This window comes from Felis catus, chromosome A3 (assembly GCF_018350175.1).
Source record: "Felis catus isolate Fca126 chromosome A3, F.catus_Fca126_mat1.0, whole genome shotgun sequence".
NCBI lineage: Eukaryota > Metazoa > Chordata > Mammalia > Carnivora > Felidae > Felis > Felis catus.
In genome coordinates, this window is record NC_058370.1 from 80,668,926 (window position 1) to 80,693,023 (window position 24,098).

Sequence of the window (24,098 nt, forward strand, 5' to 3'; positions counted from 1 at the left end):
GAATAAATCCAGAGAGTTTTTTTTTCCTAAGTCATTTTTCTTATCACGTAGTTTTGAACTCTTAAAGCCTAGATAAGAGCTGTGGAAGGAGTGAGACCTCTGTTTAATTAAACTGTTTTTCCAAAGTAAATGCAAGAATGATTAACCAGTGTGTACATCTTTTAGACTGCTTTTAGGAAATCCTCATGAGCTTTGAAGAATTTTGTTACTACCTCTCATGGTGAAAATGCAGTTTTAACTTCAGGATTCACTCTTGTTGGAGCAATCTCACTTTATAATCTGTTTCGTCTTCTCTTCTGTACTTTCTCCCTTCTTACCAGATTCTAAACTAGTAAATTTAAAATAATGAGATTTTGTTTGTAAGCTATATATATTAAGGATATATTTTAAATCTCAACGGCTATCATAAATCTTAGAAGTAATCTACTTCGGCTGCCTCTTTTCATAGATTAGGAAACTGAGGCCCAGAGGAATTCACTGATTTGAATCAGAACTTTAGGTAAATGGAAGTGGAGGTGGAGCTAAGATTCCTAATCAAGTGTCTTCTTTTGACCACACAGCTTCACCTCAGTTGTGTGCTACATATATCTGAGTTTTAAAATATTACCACAGCATTTTGAGACACCAGTATTTGAACTTTCCACTTCAAAATCAAATAAAAACAATTTAAAAAAATACATGTAGGTCTGATTTCTGAGGTATTGAAAGGAGTAGCAGATAACACATAATTTTTGTTTAGGAGCGGTTAGCCAACCTGACTCAGAATCTTTAATCATGCCTATAGAGCTAAAAAAAAAAAAAAAAAAAAAAAAGAAAAGAAAAAAAGAAAATGTGACAACCAGTATTTTCTTTAAATATACATCTCTCAGAGACTTTGGACTAAGTATTTTCTAATAGAAGAATACTTGTTTTTCTAGAAGTAATTTTTAAATTTTTATTGATCAAAAATTCGCATCCTCAGGTAACAAAAGCCTTTGAGGAAAAAATAATGTGTTGCTGTTGTTTAGATGGTTCTTTTATTTGCCTTTACAGCTTCAATTCTCGTCTTAGATTCATGACATTCTGTGCTTCAGTGACCCTTTTAGAAAGTTATTAAATGTATTTGTTAGCTTTTATATAAAATAATCTTATTTTAAACCCTCCTTTGTTGCCATTTCTGCCATCTTCAAATCGTGCTCTGTGGTTTAAGTACTTTCTTGGTTTTGGTTTTGTAAATGATGAATTTGCTTGGATCAGTTTTTGCAGTCCTCTTCCTGAAAGTAAAAATAAAAATCTTATTTCCATTGACCAGTTTGCCTGTTTCTCCAGCATTTGAGACTTGGTATTTGTTAATAAAAAATTGAATAGGCAAAATCTTCCAGTCTCTCTGCCCCTACAGAGAAAAGAAAATGCCTCATTTACATTATTTTATAAAGATTCTAATGCAGTGTTAAGTTTGAGTATTATCCTGGTGTTACAAAAGTTACCGTTGCTGAGTCTTCTCTAGCGTAGTCTAGATTTAAATTTAAATTTAAAATTTAAATTTTATTTAAATTCATTTCAGTATTTATTATGATTTTATGAAATCTCTTTCACACTTTGTAATTGCTTCTTCATGGTGTATAGAATTTCAATTCAGAATTTTTTTTCCCAATATAAAGACAAAATAAGTTTTCTGGGCTAATGTCTAAAGTATATAAGTAAAAGGAGTTTAACGTTAAAATGTAAAAGTCGTAAATATGTCAGTCATGAAATTTTTATAATAATTGGGTTAAATTGTTTGAAGTGTCACATGAAATTCACAGTTATTTTTCTTGAGAATTTCAGTAACCAGTTTTCTGCCTTCTAGAGTATTTTGTCAGGGTTGCACAACATAATTAAAACCAACTTTTAAACTACATTATGATTGATGGCTCTCTGAAACTTTTCTTCATTTTGGGAAAACATTTATTTTTGTGAGCAGAATCCATGACCAAATTTTGGACAGTTTTATTACAAGTTCTAGTTTTGTTTTAAAATATTAAGACATAGAAAAGAAGAAAAAGGATTATACTAAGCACATCATAAGTATCATTGAAGGACATGAGTGCTTTTTGTGAGTCAGAATTCTGTGAGTCAGAATTTTATTTTTAAGCGTACCTTGGTTTTCAAAATGAAATTTAAAATAATAAAATTTAGGGGCACCTGGGTGGCTCAGTTGGTTGAGCGTCCAACTCTTAATTTCAGCTCAGGTCATGATCTCATGGTTCATCAGAGCCCCGTGTGGGGCTCTGTGCTGACAGCGCAGAGCCTGCTTGGGATTCTCTCCCTGCCCCTACTGCACTTGTGTTCACATGCAAGAAGAATTTAGAAGAATTTGGTGTAACATGACTATCAGTTTATCAGTATGATTTCAATGTAGTGCTTTCAACCTCCGAATTTTATGTTAGTCCTTTACATTATTAAACAGAGTATTGATTGGATCCAAGTCATATTGAAAAAAATCAAACATCTCATTAAAAGCTCTAAAAATTTAAGATTGTGCAGCATACAAAAACGTACTCTTAGAAGGCTTTGAAGAAACAAATTCAGTGATGTGTGGGTATATTTTTGATATAGTCCAGAATGAATTTTCACTTCCCTAAGTGGTCTCTGCTAGTGTAACTACCAAAGACAATTTCACATTTTAACTCACTTAATGTTCTTAAAAACAGAAATTTATTTTATATCAGTTTAGGATGGCAAGCTAGTATAGTCAAGTAAAATAAACAGTAAATAGAATATTATACCTCTAAGAAGGTTAAAATTTCAAAAATTGCCATACTGTAATACTAATAATATTAGAGACTCAAAGTGCATTCCAAAGATGCCATATTAGGGAGCAGCATTCCTGGAGAAGTAGACAAAGATCTTAGGTAACCCATCTTCTGAACTTAGCCCCTCTAAAACATATTATTGTTTTGACCTTTTCAGCCTCATAAGAGATTAATTCAAGATTATTTTTGAAAACACCAAAAATATAAGAAAATATCAGGTAATATTAATTTGATTTAATTCATCTTTTGCTATTGTTTTATAGAACCAGTCACTGAAACAGCATCACCTAAAAAAACAGAAGAATCTTTTTATAATAATAGCTACAATCCCTTTAAAGAGGTACAGACTCCTCAGCATTTGAACCCATTTGATGAGCCAGAAACTTTTGTAACTATAAAGGACTCTCCTCCCCAGTCTACAAAAAGAAAAAATGTAAGACCTGTGGACATGAGCAAGTACCTCTATGCTGATAGTTCTAAAACAGAAGAAGAAGAGTTGGATGAGTAAGTACATTTTATTCTGCTATCATCATACGTCAGTTTCTATATTAACTAAAGAGATGCTTCCTATAATAAACCTTTACATGGGTAAAAAGAGTTTTTTCCTCATGTTAATATACAATTTACAGGTTAGTATCTATCTCATGTCCACCTGAATTTTTATGATCTTGACCTTTATTCTCCCACCCTCTTCCATGTGAATGTGTGTGCACAGTAAACTAACAATGAAGAGAAATATGTTCTTGGAATCTCTGGTTAGAATTTTAATTGTCTTTCCACAGGAACCCCATTACAAATGTCACTTAGGTGTTTTTAATCAATTACTGTAGGCATTATACTTCAATTAGGTTCTCTTGTGGGAACCAAATAATCATTTATGATAATTATTTGGTGAGGACACTTGTTCAGATTCCAAACAACAAGATCATAATTATAAAGTATGAATTATCTTTGAGTTATTCTTATCCAAATATGAATGTTATTGATTATAAGCTCATTATAAATAGAATGTTTAGGGCTGCCATTTTACTCAAATCTAGGGTGAGAATGGGGGAAGGGTATGTGCACATTGTATTCTGGAGGTATATAGTTCACAACCTGTGTGGCTGCAGATTGTGGCCCTGAGTATGTTAAAAAGCAACAGTAAAACTTCTACTTCTATCCATGATGGATTAACACAGACTGGATATAGCTTCTTGTCTTAAACAACTAAAAAACTGAATAAAATATATGAAACAATGGTTTTCAGACATTGGATACAAATAACACAGAACAGTGTGATTTCTAAGAGAACAGAAACAAAGAAGATGAGCCCTAAACTTGTCTTAGTTTTATTTATGGGAGAGAATTTCCAGCTCTAGTTTAGGGAGAGAGAACCCAAAAGTCCTAGTAATCTCCATGAGTTGAGGAGACAGTTTGGACTTTGGGCGTACTGAGGAGAATAGAATTGTGGACAGAGTTATCAGAGAAGAGAGAACTACTCATACAAAGAGTTCCAGAGATCTGTAGAAGATTCCCCCTGAGTCTTTAGCTGAGCACTGATGAGAGCATACATAGAGAAAACATGACAGAAGCATCCCTGGAGTTCACCCAGGACCAAGAATAGTTTGTTTCCAAGCAGTTCCTAACACGTGGGACATCAGGTCGAGTCCTCAGAAAGGTGTCTTACTAATGTAGTGAGATTAGCCTAGACAAAAGGCTGTTCTGGGCTTGCCTAACAAAGCTTAAAAGCAAGGCTCAAAACAATCAAAATGATTCCAAGTAACTTAATTGCATGCCACACAAATATACCAAAGATACCAAAGGGAATACCAAAAAATCCAGCACCCAAAATATAAAATTCACTATGTCTGACAACCAATGAAAAATCTATCAGGCATGTACAGAAGCAGGAAAATCTGACCCATAATGAGGAGGAAACTCAAGTCATTAGATATGGATGTAGCAATGGCACAGATGATGAAATTAATAGAATAGTAATTATATGTTTACTTGTAGTGAGGCTGTATGTGTCTTTGTTTTCCTTAGAAATATGTGAATTTTAGTGTATTAAGATTCTTTAGATCTTGGGAAAAATAGTTATTTATTTAAAAATACAGGTAAGTATGAAAATCTTTCAGAATAATGGGGATATAATAGATTGTGAGGGAAATAATAAAAAGGCTCCTTCAATGTATGAAAGTTGGGAGCAGTTGCTTCGTGTGAAGGAAGAAATGTCATTTTTTCCTGTGCATTGGTCAGCTCCTATTTTGAGCAGTATTTTACTTCTAGGTTCTGCCAACTGTACAAGGGACATTGGTAATTCAGAGCATTAAAAGAATAGAGCAACAGAGTCATCAAAAAAGTCCAGAAACCACATCAAATGAGCAGTGATTAAGGTCATACAGACTATTTGACTTAGAAGAAAGATTATTTAAGAGAATTATAATAACCAAGTTCAAATATTTGAAAGACTTGTTTGAAAGAATGAGGTAGTTGACCTGTTTTCTATTGCTCTAGAACTGTATTTCTCAACTTTTTCCCATTTTACATCACATGGCCTATGACTCTCACATGTGCTACATGCTTCCATGGGCCTGGTTAGATTTTGATAAAACCTAAAATGTTCCAGTTTGCCTTAAATACATAGAAATATATCATAGTAATCATCTGATTCCAAACTGAGGTTTAGCTCTCAATACTAATTAATAACTGTGCAGGGGTTGGAAAAATTGGCTCAACTCTAGCTAAAGTTATTATATTTGCTTTCTTTGAAGTAGCTAATGTGTGATGAAAATAAAATTTCTCATGGGTGGTGTAGATGCTGAGTAATAGCCACACACCTACAGTATTTGAATGTAAATATAAACTTTAAGTACAAGCATTCAGTCATTCCAAGAGGCATGAGTATTACACAACACACACACACACACACACACACACACACACACACACACACCCTGCTCTTTCCTATTAACAAGTTAAAGAGACATTTAATGTTTGTTTAAATGTTTAAAATGCCTTAATGAAAACTAAAATCAGAATCATTGGGTGTTTCCTTTTGACCATTTTTTTTTCCACATGAAAGTCACAGTCTTTACAAGTTTCCCATGAATAAAGAACATTCTAAATTGCTCAATCATCTGAGATTACCAGAGGGTGCCTATAAACACTTCAGCTTTTTTTTTTTAATAGGAATATATACACAGATTCTAAAGATTGCTCATCAGCTAATGTGAGAGTTCAGGAAGAACTCTGTTCTTTTTTCTTATCTTTTTTCTCTAAAAGTTTGTAAGTCTAACCACATTAGAAATCTTCCAAAATTTGTTCTTACTTCAGTAATAAACTTATGACCTTTCATCAAGTGAAAAGCCTGTATTACTCATCTTCCATTATCAAACTCTTCCTGCATCCTCTGACATAAACCTATCACAAATAGTGCTGAGTTCTTTGATGTGTAAAACAACCTTCAGAACCTCAGCATATCCATCAGCACCAAGAGCAAGTAAACACCCTTCAGTGCTAGTAGCACATGTCTTTTCCACTTAGCAATCACATGGGCTTCTCAGTTTTCTCTTGTTTGGAAGTCAGTTCAGCCATTCTAGTTATTGTTGCAAAATTGAAAACCAAAAATCAAACAATATTTTTTTCCAAAACATTTATGAAATGTTTTGGGGTCTAGCATAAAATCATTTCTGGTATGGTTGTATGTCTGGTTCTGAAGGAAAGTTGTCATTAAATTTTATTCAGAGATAAATGTGGATTGTTTTTCCAAAGAAACATAAATTTTCAAAGTGAAAGGAAGACTATATATTTCACTGTACTCTTGTTTCATATTTTATTCTTTATTAGTATGTTTATTAATCATGTTTCTAATCAATATATAGTTTTTCTTTCTGTAATTCTTTTTAACTAATTTATTGCTCGAGTATATAATACAAGCATAAAAATAATTTTTCTTTATCCAAAGTGATGTAGAAAGCACTGAAATAGGAATTATGCTAATTCCTTAAATAGTATTTCTTTACAAAAAATATTAAATATTTTTAAAAATGCATTGATCAATAATTCTATATAACTCTTGTTTTTATAGAGAAGGAAGCAGTGTTGACAATCATATATATAATAGATATTATTCCTAATCACTTTTTTAAATAGTATTTTTTAATTGAGATATACTTCACATAACATAAAATTCCTTATTTAAAGTGTACACTTCAGTGGTTCTTAACTAATTCACTGTGCTGTGCAGCCATAACCACAATCTAATTCTACAACATTTCATCACCCCCAAAAGAAATACTTTACCTATTAATAGTTTCAATTCCTCCCTTCCCCCACCTCCTGAAAACCATTAATCTACTTTTTGTCTATATGGATTTGACTGTTCTGGACACTTCATATAAATATAATCATATCCTGTTCTTAAAGAGTAGGAAATTCAGTTTTACTTAGAAATGTCTGATCCATAGGAAGGATCATTCGGAACCCTTAGAAGTAGAAGCTTCTTGTCTTACTTTGATTTATACCTAATGGGTACTAAATTAGGTACCCATTAGGTGCCTAGCACACTGTTTTCTCACAGGCAAATAATAGATGTGCAGAGATACTTATTCCCTTAGTCTGTCTTGCAGTGAGGTGTGGTCCAGGGCAGCTGGAGACCCTGGTACTTCTGTTTTCCAGCAGCTTCCTATATTTTTACCCTAGAATGACATACAAATTTCATTTTTACTGCATGTGCCATGTAAAACAGAGTGAGAAATGTAGCTCTAATTGTTTCAAGAAAATTTCCCTTTGATTAGTTTCTAGTTAATGATGAATCTTACCATCCAGCTTTGGAAATCAGATGATTATGAGCTTTTTTTCTACTTGCATTTACCTTCTTTTGACAAAGGATACTAATATTCAAGTGGGAGGGAGACCTAAGTGGTTTGAAACAGGCAGAGACAGGAAGAAAAAGGACAATATCTAGTTATATTTGTATACATACTAGATAAGTTTTATAAAAGTTTCATGAGTACTGTAAATTAAGTTATATAAAGTGTACTGAGGAGCTACCTGTTTTAAGGGATTCTGTCATTTTTTTCTTTTAAGCACAAATTCTTTTTTAATAAAAATATCCTCTAACACATGTTTTTCTTGAAAGTAGCCATATTTACATAACAATAATAATGATCATTGTAGTAGCTGCCATATTTCAAAGTACTATGCAAGCTTATTATAGAGAAACCTAACAAGAAAAAAATTTTAAATATCATCCAAGTAATTCATATAACTGAATTAATTCAGTTTGATTGACATGGGTATGTTCAGTCCTGAACACTTAACATTAATTGGCAGGTAGTAAGTTTGGGTAGAAAAAGTTTTTTCCCTTTTTTAAGTTTTGGGGTTAAAAAAATTATGTTTTCAACTTATTTCTTTACATTTATCTCCCTTCAAACTACTTTTAGAGTTTGAAAACAGCTGTATGAAGCTCTCAGAATTATCAGGAGAAATAAGATTGTTGTAAGTGTGAAACACTTAAAGTAGTACCTAGCACAGCATAAACACTTTATTAATCTTAGTTAATAATGTTATTGATAAGCCCTCCATTCTAGGCTGGATATGATACCTTTTATACCTCTTTTCAGAGAGAATGTTCAGCTTTTTCTGAACACCTAGTTATTTTAACATTGTTCCTTGCTTTGATTTCCCCCAAGTTCTTCTGCAGGTTGTAAGCATGGGATGTAAATACATCAAGCATATCTTGGTCACTAGGCAAGAATATTTTGTTTTGAAAAGCAAATTTTCAATTATATATATTTCCTGTTCTTTTTCTCTTGAATGCACAGACATAAGAAGAGGAGAGAACACAAGAAATAGGTTTCTATATAAATGCCAACCCCACTCAGTTAAAAGTAACTACCCTGACCAGAGTTGAGAGATATTCTGTGGCTGTACCCTAGCTCAATAGAAAGGAATCTCATGACACTAATTGTTGCCATGAGTACAGAGTAAGAATGACATCACAAGTATGATATGTTTCCCATCTCTGATCCATATATACTTGGTACCCAGTCTCATGTGATTTGACTATCTATATATAAATTCTTAAGCAGAGGTGTACATAATTGGTAATTGGTTCTGAGTGAGTCTTGTACTGTTGTAGTTAAAAGAGCATACATAATTGAAACAGAGGACTGTTACCAGTACAGGCCTTATATGTGACTAGGTTGAATGATCTTGGTATAATCACTAAATTTGGGTCAGCTGAACCTTAGCCTTATAGACTCAGAAATTTTATTCTTTACACACAGGGTTCCAGAGAACCAGCTGGTGTGGGGGGCGGTGGGGGGGGGGAGTGGAGAATGCAACAAACTAATAAATAAGAACCAGGATAACAGTTTATTATTGTGTAATAGGAAGAATAATCATCATCTATGCCAGATACTTGTGTTTATGGGTAACTAATGAGAAAAAAAACTCATCTACTCGTAGAGGGAGTTAACCAGGAAGATTTTTTGCTTGGGCCTGGATTAGGTAGAGGAAAAAAGTCTTCCCCAAGAAGTTATAAGCACACAGGCCCACCCTCATATGGATTTGACATTCTATTGGCAGGATGGTCTGGGATCCTCCAAGCCAAGAAAAGAACACACAAAATGACCCCTGAAGCACTTGGCAAATGCAAACATAAAACGCTCTGAAGAGAGGCATTTCCAGCTCAGAATGTGCATGGTTTCCTCAGATTAAGCCCTGAACTTGAAATCTAGAATTACAAAACATACAAGGAAAGAATTTACTAAGAGAAAGCATCAGGAGACAAAAGAAACACTAGGATTATACACGCAAAAACTTCAAATAATAGATTTATCAGGTAGAGACTTTAAAGTAAATGTTTAAATGATTAATGACTCAAATCTCTATACCTGAGGTATTTTATACATGGTTGTATGAAGAAAAATGCTTATCAAAATTTAAAATTTATGGATAATTCATGGAAAATTCTCCATAAACTAGATATCTGGTTTAATGTCTAACATTAAATTAGACACAAATGAAGAGAGAAAAAGCTAATTAGATCATAGATGGGAGGAAATTATTCAGATTATAGCACAGAAGGAACAAAAATTTGTAAAAATGTGAAGGAGAGAGATTAATTCAACATACATCTAATAACATTTTCTAAAGAAGAGAATAGAGAGGCTATCAAAGAGATAATGGCTAATAATTTTTTAGAACTAATGAAACATAGGGGCACCTGGGTAGCTCAGTCAGTTGAGCATCCAACTCTTTGGTTCCACTGAATTCATGATCTCACAGTTCATGAGGTCAAGCCCTGTGTGGGGCTCCCTGCTGATAGCATGGAGCCTACTTGGGATTCTCTCTCCCCCCTCTCACTGCCCCTCTCCCACTCATGCATTCACTGTCTCTCTTTCTCTCTCAAAATAGATAAACTTAAAAAAAAAAAAACTAATGAAACATAAATCTTCACACTCAGGAAATATAAGGAACCTGAAACAGGATAAATGAAAAGAAATCCACACCTTGACATATCATAGTAAAATTGCTTGAAACCCGAGGAGAAGACTTAAAAAAAGAGCAATAATAGGCTGACAGTGGGCTAATATCATCAGAGTGCTGATATGAATTAACTGACTAGAATTTTCTACCCAGCGAAATTATCATTTAAGTGTGACATAAAAACATTTTCAGTGCCTGGGAGAATTTACTATTAAAAGAACCTCGCTGAATGGGCTTATAAAAGATGTTCCCTAATGAGAAGGAATGAAATGCAAGGAAAAAAAATGATATGGGGAGCATAAAAAAGCAAATCAATATTTCCACATCTTATTTCCTTTTTGTTTGTGAAGAGGTATATAGGATTTACTATTACTATAAACATTTTTCTAAGGATTTATATACAATTGAGCTAAGTGTGACCTTGTATGAAAAAAATTTTTAAATACTTTTTAAAAGGGAAAAATTCTATTAATGATTAAAAAAATAACAGCTTAATAGAATAGTGATTATTTCCAAATTGTAGGTTCTCACTAGTTTGAGTGTCTCCTTGTCATTTTCAGTATTTTTTAGTTTTATAAATTAACATTTTATTAATTTAGTTAGGAATAAAATATTTTTAGATTAACATTTAACAATAATTCTTCTTTCATTTAGATCTAATCCTTTTTATGAACCTAAACCAGCTCTTCCTCCAAATAATTTGGTAAATCCAATTCAAGAACTGGAAACCGAAAGGAGAGTGAAAAGAAAAGCCCCAGCCCCACCAGCCCTCTCACCAAAGATAGGAGGAGTAAATGAAAACACAGTTATTTCTGCAGGAAGAGATCTCTCCACTTCTCCTAAGGTAGGAGTTTATTCTTAGTAAAACATATATTATGTTTAATCTTTTTCCCCCCATGCAATTTAATTCAAATTAAGAAAAGTCATTGTTTGCTATTTTTGATGATATTTTAAAAGTACAAACCAAGTAAATCTGTCATACTGTAACACTGTGTATATGTTTGGGAGCCTGTAAGTTTACAGAACAGTATAATTGGATAGTTTGGATTAAGATTTTTTTAAATGCTGTTTTGAAATCAGAGGAAGAAAGACATTCTAATTATAGGAATGGTGCTTTAAAGAAAGAATACTCTAAAGCAGCTAAGTGTGAGGAATAGTTTGTATTGATACAGAAGAGGGAGTAGAAATCATCCTTTGAAAAATATACTGGAAAGATTAAGGCCCAGTGCACAGAAATGCCTTTTTTTTTAAGTTTATTTATTTTGAGAGAGAGAGACAGAGAGAGGGAGGGAGGGAGGGAGAGAGAAAGTGTGCACGAAAGTAGGGGAGGGACAGAGAGAGAAGGAGAGAGCATCCCAAGCCAAATCCTCGCATTGACAGTGTAGAACCTGATGTGGGTCTCCAACTCACGAAGCATAAGATCATGACCTGAGCTGAAATCAAGAGTCAGATGCTTAACCGACTGAGCCACCCAGGCTCCTGAGACATGCTTTATTGAAGAATTTCAATATTGCCATTTTGATTTATGTCAAGTTAAAATTTTGGCCTTATTGTCACTATCTTTAGAAGTTTTAATGCATAATTATTACATGGAAAGATAAAAACACGTTTTTGGAACAAGTCTAGAGCTTTTAAATGATTTGAATTCAAATCGTGTGATATCTTGTATGTCTAGGGTAGAAATGTTGGATTTAGCAAGTTTTTTTAGGTAAGTAATTTTTGCCCATCAACTCATGGGTAATTTGTTATTGTTATCATATACATAATTTAATTCTCACGGGTAGGTAAGGGAAAAATAAGATGAACTTCAACTTAGTGGGGTAAAGTAAAGGTCACAGGTCCCCCAGCCAGTAGAAACAGGATTGGAACTGTCACTTTCATTAGTTGTGTGATATCTGGGCCATACTCCACCTCAGGTGCCTACTGCTGTTTTTCTCAAGCACACTAAAGTTCAGTACTTTCTCTTGGATATTTCAGTTCATTTTTTGTTTTTGTGTTAAATGGTAGAGTCCTGAAATAGTTTGCCTGTATTTTCATTGTTTTAGTGGGACAGTAAGTTCACTGAGGTTTTCACTCTGGTATCCTAAAAGTCTATCTCCAGGTGTTTGTTTTTATATCAGGTATTTTTTAGCCCTGTAACTTTAGAGGGAGAAACTCAGACTAGATTTCGATCTTCTAATTGGCTATGGAAGGTGGGAGTGGGGGCGCAACACTATCAACAAAAGCAGCAAATGGTAGAAATTAAAGCAAAGGAGATGGCCAATTCCTGTGCCCATGATACAAAAAAAAAAAAAAGACAGTAATTGGGGCACTAGTAAGAATCAAGAAGCTTTATAGGTCCTTTAACCATTCTAACTGTCAAGAATACCTAAACCTATCCCTTGTCTCCCTAAATTTCTACTCCACTGCCTACTCCCTGCCCCATTCTCTTCTATAGTTCATCAGGAGTTTGAAGCTAATTAAAATATCCTAATCTCTTTGTAGGGGAATGAAAAGGAACTTAACAGTGCCTCTTGGATGCATTTATCCATAAAACAACTTGAAAAATATGTATCATTATCTCCTTTGTATATATAAGAAACTGGACCTTAGTTAAGTAACTTGCCCAAAATGATAAAACTAGTAGTGACAGTGACTGGATTAAAATTCAGGTCCTTGGACTCTAAAACCCATACTTTGCCCACGGTGCCATTCTACCTCTAGAGAGCTACCTCTGGTTCCCCAGTTCCAAGTTGGAACTCTAAATACATTGCTCCATAGAAACATTGCTGCACCTGGTGATTAAGTTCTGTTGTAGTGATGTATAACATAGCTATTTTTTATATTATTATGAGGATAGTATTCCATTGAAGATCTGTCATGGAATAAAGGATATTTATAGGAAAGGCATCATGCTTCTTTTAGAAAGTGCCTCATTAAGCTCAGACACAGACAATAGAAATGCAATCAGTCATATTATCCACAGTAGCACATTCTGCAGATCTGGGAGTTAGTTCATGTTTCTCAGTTATGTGAAATACAACTGTGAAAAATTAATTTTAAAAAAGATTGCTGATATTAAATTAAAAAAAAGAAAAGAAAGTATATAACGATGTATAATATGATACCTATTGTATGCATAAAGTTTTATTTAAAAAGCCTTATTCACACATACATTCAGAACACACATAGACATACACACTCATGTACACTGTGGAAGGAGTTGTAAGTAATTTAATAGTGGGTACCTTTGAGGAGAAGGATATGCAAGACTGACGAAGGCATTTCTTTTTCTTTACCTGTCTGTATTGTTTGAATTTTGAACCTTACATATGTTTTACTTCCATTTTTGTTTGTTATACTAATCAAAGTTACTGAGTAATGAGATCTTGGATATTTTTGTTGCCTTCTGTACAAGGTACAAGATGTACAAGGTACAAACTAAGAAAGTTTATCCTTCAGAATAGAGAAAATCACTCTTAGTTTTGACAAGTGGTATTAAACTATTTGATGGTGGCCTGGGGTTTCATCAGTTACCTCAGTGTTCTACACTGAAGACCAGGTATAGAGGCCTAGCAGCAGAACGCTGGCTCCCCTATTCTGTTTCCACATCAGAAATCCATATTCTTTCATTTTATATGTTGGAATTTGTGTAAGATTTCATTAAAAAAAGAAAATGGACCATTGCCAAACCCCCCAAAATTGGAAACTACAAACTATCCAATTATGTATGAGATAAGGAAGATTAGAATCAGTGGCATACTGACTGATAAAAAATGATAAATGGCAGCTGAGAAAACACAGTAGTATGGGGCTTTTTCATCATAGGAGTAGATATATGTGTGTATGTATCTACTAGTAGATATGTATGTATAGATATATATCTTCTGGTAGTTCCTGAAGACTGTGCTATATTAAAGCTGAGTAAAATAATGGACCGTTTTGGCAACTTTCAGTCAACATGATCAAGTCTTACTGTGTATTATATACAATATTCTGTAGAGGGAAGTAAGGAATTATGTTTTACATCAAAACATTTCCATTAAAATTATTGAAGAGCTTTAATGCTTTTTAAGTTATGCTCCTTGCCAATTACTTTCCATACTTATAAATTGAAAGGAGATAATAGTTAAATTAAGCTTTTGGGAAAAGCCAAGTTCAAATTTTAGCCAAATAATAAAAGGATATTACACCACAATTTTGTGTAACAAAATGCCAGACTGTACTTAGTGGTAACTGACTGCAGACACTGAAGAGCATTCAGTGTCATAAAATGACAAGGGCTCAGCCAGATGATTAATTTCCCCACCTGGCACCTGAAACTACTTATTTTTCAGAAAATTTATGAAAAAGAACTAAGATCAGAACTTAAACAACGTGATAATAAGCATGTACTTATATTACAAATAAAATTCAAACTACCCTGAAGGCAGCTAAGGACCCTTCAGTGTCATAAATCTGTATAAACTCCACACTTCAGACCATTGATTTCTGTATTTATAAAATAATAAAATGTAACACTTTTAAAGACAGCTTAGGAAAGAAGGCCAATGTGTAGAGAAGTTAAATATATGACCGTTCAGTAAAATAAAATGATAAGTTAGGCTCAGTGGTGCCTGACCATCATTTACTGTGAATGTAAGTTGATAAATATATAACTCTGAACTCCTAGATATAATTCATGCAACATAGTAAAAAGTGCAATTAAATTATGAGAGTGAGTTTAGGAACATAAACAACATGGTTGCTAGACACATCTGCTAAAGTACATTATTAAACAGTATATACCCAGTTCCATAGAAATCAGAATGTATGAACAGCCAACTATCAATGAATGACAATAAGGAATTAAAATAAACTTACATTTTTATAATAGCATAGAGAAAAGCTCCACTGCACACTTGATGATAAAATGAGCTTGGTCAAGTGGAGAAGCGCTCCCTCAAAGATCCTGACTGATGAAGCTCCAGTGATTGACAGTGATACTACTATCCACTTATTCCATCTCTAAAAGTGAAAATCCTATCCATATCTCAAGCCCAGTTAAATAACTCAGGCCTCCACTTATATTGTTACCTTTTTTTTAACAAGTTCTGGCAAAGTCCTAAGGTTTACACTTGGATGTTTTTGAACTTGAGTACAAATTGCAGTAACTATGGGAAGCCCAGGGTTAAACTAAAGTCAAAATTACACACAGCAGTTCCCTTGATTGGGACAAGCAGCAAATTCAGACCACAACGCCAACACCCTTTTCAGCTTTTGCACATAAAGATCTCCTAGAAAGTTCTTTATCCCCATTTCTATTCTGCAAAACTGCAGAATGTTGTCTACAAGCCATTCATTCTGAAAAACAGTAAGTCCACAATCAGACTATTAATTTCCTCATATGTACATTGAAAATGTCTCAAACTTTCCAAGAAAAATAATAAAAAGGATCAGAATGTAATTGAATGCAATGATGAATACACAGTTATTTTGTAAAATAAAATGCCAAACTACATTCAGTGACAATGGGGTGCAGGCAGTGGTTAAGTTATGTATAAAATTTTTACTTGCTGGAATACCTTACCAGAATAAGTTGTTCCTCAATAATGCTGACTAAACGGGGCACTCCTGTATGCATCACCTGTTATATTGGTTAGTACTGTTGGTTATAAGTAATAGAAACAAGCCATTTGGTTGAATTTTTTTAACTGAAGCAAAAGGACAACTTGTAATAAAGACCCAAGGAGATTTTGCAGAACCCTAGGCAGAGGATACAACTGGGCCTCAGCAATCAGCCTTAATTTTATCTGCTTCTCTCACTGGGATATCTTCAGTCTCCCGTTACCTTTTTACCGATCATTTATCTTGTTATCTCCCTGCAAAATAGTTTATGTTCTAGAATTTCCTGTCTCCCCCGTGCAAAGCTACCTACTTCTTTCACTCTGGCTGATTTTTGCTAAAGGTTAAGAACAAATTACACTGAAGGGCACTGGGGTGACTCAGTTAAGCATCCAGTTCTTGGTTTGAGGCTCAGGTCACAATCTCACTGTTCAGCAAGTTTGAGCCCCATTTTGGGCTCTGGGCTGATAGCATAGAGCCTCCTTGGGATTCTTTCTCTCTCCCTCTCTCTCTGCCCCTCCCCACTAGAGCTGTCTCTGTCTCTCTCAAAATAAATAAATAAACTTAAAAAAAAACCAAATTACACTGTATCAACTACTTTTTCTTAATATGTATGTGGAACCTCCCAGAATTATTATTTTTTAAGATCTTATTAATCAAATGAGTCTCTGGTTAATGGAATTTCAGTTGGAATTAGGATTATCTGTGGGCAGTAGAAGGCCTCAAATGCATTTTGTTTTTTTCTTTTAAGATTGTATTTTTTTTAAGTTTTATTTATTTATTTTGAAAGAGAGAGAAAGAGCATGCACATGTGCATGCATTGGGGAGGGGCAGAGAGAGAGAGGGAGAGAGAGAATCCCAAGCAGGCTCTGCTCTGTCAACCAGAGCCAGACATGGGACTTATATTCATGAAACTGTGAGATATGACCTGAGCCAAAATCAAGATTCAGACACTTAACCGACTGAGCCACCTAGGCACCCCTTTAAGATGGTATCTTTAAGCAATCTCTACACCCAGTGGTGGGCTTGAACTCATAGCCCTGAGGTTGAGTTACATGCTCTACTGACTGAGCCAGCCAGGTGCCCCTCAAATGGCAGTTTAAATAAAAGAAAAATTTATTTCTGTCTTTGAAAATTTTAAAGGTCCAGTGCTGATACAGTAGCCTCACAAAGGCATCAGGGACCCAGTCTCCTATTTTGCTGACCCATCGTGCTTGGCATGGACTTCCAAGATGGCTACTTGAACCACAGCCAATCTGCCCCATTCCAATCAAAAAGGAAAGGGCAAAAAACAGTCCTATCTACCTCAAGCAAGGAACACTAGAAAATAAATCTTTATTCTGGGTAGTTGTATTACTCAGTTAAAAGTCAAGGGTTATATTACTAAAAAAGTAGAGTACAATCAATATTAGGGAACAGCAGGCTGTGCCACTGATGTCTATTAAAAGGTGAGTTGTAGGGGTGCCTGGGTGGCTCAGTCAGTTGAGTATCAGACTTTTGATTTTGGCTTGGGTCATGATCCCAGGGTCGTGGTATCAAGCCCCTGTGTCATGGAACCTGCTTGAGATTTTATCTCTCTTTCTGCCCTCCCCTCCTCTAAATGAATGAATGAATGAATGAATGAACGAATGAATGAATGAGTTTTATAGTATAGATGCAAATGAGCCCAAATCTTGGTATCTCTTCTATGAGAATGCCTACATAATAATTGCTTGAAATAGTCATTTCTTTAAAAAATTTTTTTAAAGTTTATTTATTTATTTTGAGAGAGAGTTCAAACAGGAGAGAGATGGAGAGAGAGAGAATCCCAAGCAGGCTCTGCACTGCCAGCACAAAGCTCCGTGCAGGGCTTGATCCCACACACTGTGACCGTGACCTAAGATGAAACTAAGAGTCAGATGCTTAACTTGACTGAGCTACCCCAGGCCCTCCTTTAATTTTTATTAGAGAGAGAGAGAGAGAGAGAGAGAGAGAGAGCACGCGCGCGAGCAAGCATGAGCCAGGGAGAGGGAGACAGAGACAGAGAGAAAGAATCTTAAGCAGTGTCCATGTTCAGCATGGTATATGATGTGGGGCTTGATCCCACGACCTTGGGAATCATGACCCAAACCAAAATTAAAAATCAGATAATCGGCAGGCTTAGCCACCCAGGCACCCCAAAACAGTCATTTTTTTAAGTTTATTTATTTATTTTGAGAAAGAGAGAAAGAGAGTTTGTTAGCACGTCAGTCCAGAGCCTGACGTGGGGCTTGAACTCATGAAACTGTCAGATTAGGACGTGAGCCAAAATCAAGAGTCAGACCCTTAACCGACTGAGCCACCGGCTGCCCCTGGTCATTTTAAAATGACATTTGGAAACAATCATAGGTCTCAAAAGAAAATCGTGAAAATATTTTGCAACTGAGCATAAAGAAGGCTAGGAACAGTACTACAATAGAATACAAAGACAAATAAAAATCCACAAATAAACGAGAAACCCAAGCTAGCAAAACTTAAATAGTATTTACTTTAAAATCAGCTCACTGCATTTATGTAATGATGTCTGAAAAGATATGGTAATTTTCAGAGCTTAAAATTACTGGTGAGGATATTGAGAAACATTCCCCCTTTTTTGGCACCTGCAGTATCAACTCTTAAATATATGGGGTGCCTGAGTGGCTCTGTGGGTTAAGTGTCCGACTCGATTTTGGCTCTGGTTATGATCTCACTATACATGAGATCGAGCCCTGTGTTGGGCTCTGCGCTGACAGCACAGAGCCTGCTTAGGATTCTTTCTCTTTTGCACGCATGCTCTCTCACTGTCTCTCAAAATAAATAAATAAACATTTAAAAAATATATTTAAAATATATTTGGACATACATACTGCAGGGCCTGGACTAGAATGAGGCAAGAGAGGCTTGTAGGGCACAAAATTCATGGAGGCACTTCTCTCCTATTGGTGTAAGTGCAGACTTTACATGTACATCACCCTAAGAGTGATGCCTCCTTGAATCTTGTGTTCTGAGGCACTGCCTTGCCTCACTCTAGTCCCAGACCTGTTGTACCAATGAGGCAAATTTGGCAGACAAATGTGCAGTAGCTGTAACCCACTTAAAGGCCTTTGCAAACTGGAAAAATGAGCAACTGTAGAATCAAGAACATCTCTAAGAATTTGCCTCTTGATTTTTCTGACTGTATTTAATGGGAAAGATAAAAATGCTGAATTTTGGTTAAAAACAAACAAACCATGATTAGAACGCTTGACTTTTGAAACCAATTTTGTACAGTAATTAAGTGTGATTTTGAGAAGTTGTTCTTTTATATTCATATATTCTGGAGTAACCAAATTAAAGTGTCTGCCACAGTTTTCCAACTAAGAATTGAATTGCCATTTTTTTCTTATGGAGATAAAACTGTCCCCATATAGGAAAAGAATCTGAATAAGGTAAATGAATTATGTGTGTCCTTTGATGATAAAGAATGATTTACAAGTTTGGCTGATTTGCTAAATGCTTTGTAAAGGCTAAGCAATTAGCAACAAATGGTAAACTGAGTGTCATTGATGTGTATTGGCGGGGTCACTTTAGGATACATTATTGATGAGAAATGTGAAGGAAGCACCAATTAGCTTTCCCTTTACTGCATCAAGAAGAGGAAAATATCTATAGAATTTGAACAGATTCATACAAAGTATGATAGAACCCTTCTCAACTGCCAGTACTGGATAAAATTTAGTCTATAATAGTAAGAAACAGACAAAATAAAAAATGAAAAGACCCACAACAAAGTGCACAGCAAAGCTAGGGTGAAGCAAGAAAGGCAACTCTAGGGTGTAAAATTTGAGAAAACACTAACTCTTGAAGTTATGTACGTGCTAACGTGGCACTTGTTTAAACCCAATAGTTAATGTGTCCTTAAATTTTGGCAATGGGTGCATCATTATTAAGGAGATATACTCATTCCCAGTGTTACACATGAGCCTCAAAATAAGTGCCTCCTTAAATTTTGTGCAAAAAAAAAAAAAAAAAAAATTCTTAATTAAGACCAATCTTAATCATTGGAGCAAATGACCTTCCATAAGACAAACTTGTCACAAAAACAAATTTAAAAAAAACTAATATTTTTAGTGTGAATAAACTGGACATTCCATTAATAAATGAAACAAGTAAGTAGACACCAAAAATAATGATCTGAGGCAAAATGTTAATCATAGATTATGATATCTAGATAAAGAATATATGGATTTTATTGTACTATATTTGCAACTTTTCTGAAAAATTTCCCCCCACATGGTGAAAGCAATAATTTGAGAATAGTAAAGAGCTCTTGGATATGAAAAGACAGAATTTTTAAATTTTTAAATTATATATAGCTGATTGTATGTTATAGAACATCCAATTAGTGAATAAGAAGACAACCTTGAAAAATTCTCTGTAGAATTCAAGGTGAAAAGTAAATTAATTAAAATTATGGAGAGAAAGTAAAAATAAAAACTAGAGTTAGAAAATTCAGTATATTTAAAAATAAATATAAATAAATAAATAAATAAATAAATAAATAAATAAATAAATAAATAAAAGAAAGAAAGAAAAAAAGAGGTTAGAGTGGGAGAGAGCCAAAGCATAAGAGACTCTTAAAAACTGAGAACAAACTGAGGACTGATGGGGGGGTGGGACGGAGAGGGGGTGGGTGATGGGTATTGAGGAGGGTACCTTTTGGGATAAGCACTGGGTGTTGTATGGAAACCAATTGACAATAAATTTCATATATTTAAAAAAAAATAAAATAAAAAAATTTACATCCAAAAAAAAAAAAAGAAAGAAAATTCAGTATACTTAGATGTAGATATGAGAACAGATGAGGAAAATAATTTATCAAAGGGAATTTATGTGAGTTAGAGGAAGACTTGAGTCAGTAGATTAAAAAAATTCACAAGTACCAAACAAGATGAATGGAATGAGACCCAAACTAGACATATCCTGATAATTCTTTTGAATTTACCTACAAAGGAAAGATTTTACCATCAGACACATTTGTAATGTTAATTATGAACACAATGGAGCATATTTATATAATTAAAAAAGAATAAATATCTGCAGAAGGATTGAAACACATCAAATATGTAAAAATTCATGAATTTCTAATGATAATACTTAAATGGATGATGGAGATTATGAGGACACCAACTCAGTACTGTATACATTGGTAAAAAAAGAAAAAGAGTCAAGAATTTATCCTGACTTTCATTTATGAACTGTATTTCAAGATAATAGTTGATGAGGGAAAGTTCTTCCGCTATAGAAGAATTCTGGATATGAAATGCTGAAGGAATGATACCATGTGAAAAGTCATCATTTCATAATTCCCTAGGAAATAATGGATCTAACAACAATTAGCATGGCTGCTAAAACCCTTGAGGAAAGATTTAATAATAGATGAATGGATCGGGCTCAACTATAGTGATCAATCTTAATATCCTTAAGAGTATGACAGTCATTTTGTACCTCCTGATATATTGCAATAATAAGTATATAGAACAACCTGTAAAATATTCTTGCCATAGAATTAAACTGAGATCTGATCAAGCCACTGGTTACAATAACCATCAAGAGATATGGAGTGTGTGGGTGTGTGTGTGTCTGTAGGAATATGTGAAATGACACCATGAAGATGCAATCAACCAAAAACAGAGAATGTGGGAAATCTTTCAGGACAGATGACTCAATTCATTTAACAAATGAATAGTTTGGACAAAGTGTAGAAGAGGAGAAATTACAGATCTTAAATTTTCTTATCTTTTAGAGATATGTACTGGATTATTTAGTGTTGAAATGATAGGATCTAGGATTTTCTTTAAAATACTCTAGAAGAAAAATGTGTGTCGGGGGAGAGGGTTGTATTTGGAGAGAATAAGAAAAACTTGGAAAAAATGTTGATAACTTTTAAAAAAAAATGTTAACATTTATTTATTTTTGAGAAACAGAGAGAGACAGAGCACAAGCCAGGGAGGGGCCAAGATAGAAGGAAACACAGAATCCGAAGCAGGCTCCAGGCTCCGAGCTGTCAGCACAGAGCCTGACGCGGGGCTCAAACTCTCACACCGTGAGATCATGACCTGAGCCGAAGTTGGACGCTTAACCAACTGAGCCACTCAGGCGCCCCTTATGTTGATAATTTTTCAAGCTGAGGAGTGGTTACATGAGGACTCATTATAATATTTGTTCTACATTTGAAATTTTCCATTATAAAAAATAAAACCAAGAAAAGACCTAGAGGATTGATTAAGATGTATAATTCTAATTAGGCTCTGAGAAGGACAAGAAAGAGTAGAAAGAGACTATATTTGAAGAGATATAATGGCTGAGAACTTTTTAAAACTGATGAAAGGTACAATCTGCTGATTCAAGAAGCCTAGCAAATCCTAATTAAAATAGAAGAAAACCAAACCCAGAGACCTTGTAGTGAAACTTCAGAAGATGATTGATTGATTGATAGGGAGATATAGGTAGGTAGATAGATAAATGGAAGAGATTTTTAAATAAGCCCAAGGGTGGGAAGAAGCCAAAATACTTTCAAAGGAACACTGCTTATTTCTCAGCAGCAACAATAGAAGCCAGAGATAGTCCAATGATATCTTTCACATGATGAAAGAAAATAGCTGCCAGCCTGGAATAGTAGTCCAGTGAAACTATTTCAAGACTGGGAACAAAAATAAAGATGTTTCCAGACAACTATTTGTTACCAACAGACCCTCACTAAAGGAAATTCTAAAACATGTAATTTAGGAAGAAGGAAAATATTCATTAAAAGGTCAAGAATTCAAGAAACAAAAAAAAGATGGCATACATGTGCATAAATTTAAGCACAAATTGACAATATAAAACAATATCTCATGATGGGTTGAAATAAAAGAATTAATATATATGAGAACGATAATACATAAGCTGGGAGTGAGAATGAATACTAAAGTATTCTAAGTTACTTATATTATTGAGAAGAAGGATAAAGATATATTGATTGTTCTTTAGACATTGATTAGTTAAGTAAGCATGTTGTAATTTTTAGGGTAACTACTAAAAGGATAGAAACATAATGTTTAACTTCTAAACTAGAAGTGTGAATAGAGGAAAAAGTCTTAGAAATAGTAATTCAGTGAAAGGAGAGAAAAATAAACACAAAGTGGTTAGAACAAATAACAGTTAAAATAAGACAGATTGAAACTCATCACTGGTTGTTAACTCTAAATGGGCTAAATGCTGCAGTTAAAAACAAAGATTATCAGTCTGGATTGAAAAAAAGTCCAAGTAGGTGTACCGGGGTGGCTTAGTCAGTTAAGCGTCCAATTTCGGCTCAGGTCATGATCTCGCAGTTCATGAGTTCGATCCCCACATCCGGCCCTATGCTGACAGCTCAGAGCCTGAAGCCTGCTTCGGATTCTGTGTCTCTCTCTCTGCCCCTCTCCTGCTCACGCTCTGTCTGTCTCTCTCTAAAAAATAAAAGTAAAAAAAAATTTTTTTAAGTAAAGTTGAAAAAATTTTTTAATGTTTATTTATTTTTGAGAGAGAGAGAGCAGGGGAGGGGCAGAGAGAGAGAGAGGGAGACACAGAATCCAAAACAGGCTCCAGTCTCCGAGCTGTTAGCACAAGAGCTGGACACGAGGCTTGAACTCGGGAATGGAGAGATCATGACCTGAGCTGAAGTCAGACACTTAACTGACTGAGCCACCCTGGTGCCCCTAAAAAATAAAGTTAAAAAAAAAAAATTCAAGTGCACACATCTAAAAATAGATATATGAAAGATTGAAATTAAAAGACTGAAAAAAGATTTACCATGAGAACATTAACCCAAAGAAAACCAATGCTGCCATATTAATATGGAATATAACGGGTTTTAAGGCTGAATGTGTTACTAGATATAAAAGCTGATCATTTCATCATGAAAGAAGATTCGGTTTATCAGGGAGATACAAATTTTGAATTTGCATTTACTAATAACATGTTCTCAAAATATACAAAGGTAACTTTGAAAGAAATAGAGACACAGATAATCCATATCATAGTAAGCAATTATAGCACCTCTCTCTCTGTAATTGATGGAATAAGCAGACTTAAAAATCAGTAAGATTTAAAGACTCTATTTTGATCTCATAAAATACTGCACTATACAACTAAAGAATTCATTTCTTTACAGTGACTATGTCTTAGGCTCTGAAGTAAGTGTTCAACAAACTTCGAGGGTTGAAATTATGTTTTCTGCCCATAGTGCAGTTACTCTAGAAATCA

General features: G+C 34.4%; 1 protein-coding gene across 14 annotated transcripts in view; it reads left to right on the forward strand.

The window, feature by feature from the left end:
• Window positions 1–24,098, forward strand: part of EHBP1 (EH domain binding protein 1) — a 365,510-nt gene that overhangs the window by 185,759 nt on the left and 155,653 nt on the right. For all 14 annotated transcript variants that reach the window (XM_045054259.1, XM_023251703.2, XM_045054260.1 and 11 more), the window contains 2 exons: window positions 3,038–3,278; window positions 10,908–11,097. In XM_045054259.1, the coding sequence (XP_044910194.1) occupies window positions 3,038–3,278; window positions 10,908–11,097 (431 nt within the window). The remainder of the gene's footprint in view (window positions 1–3,037; window positions 3,279–10,907; window positions 11,098–24,098) is intronic.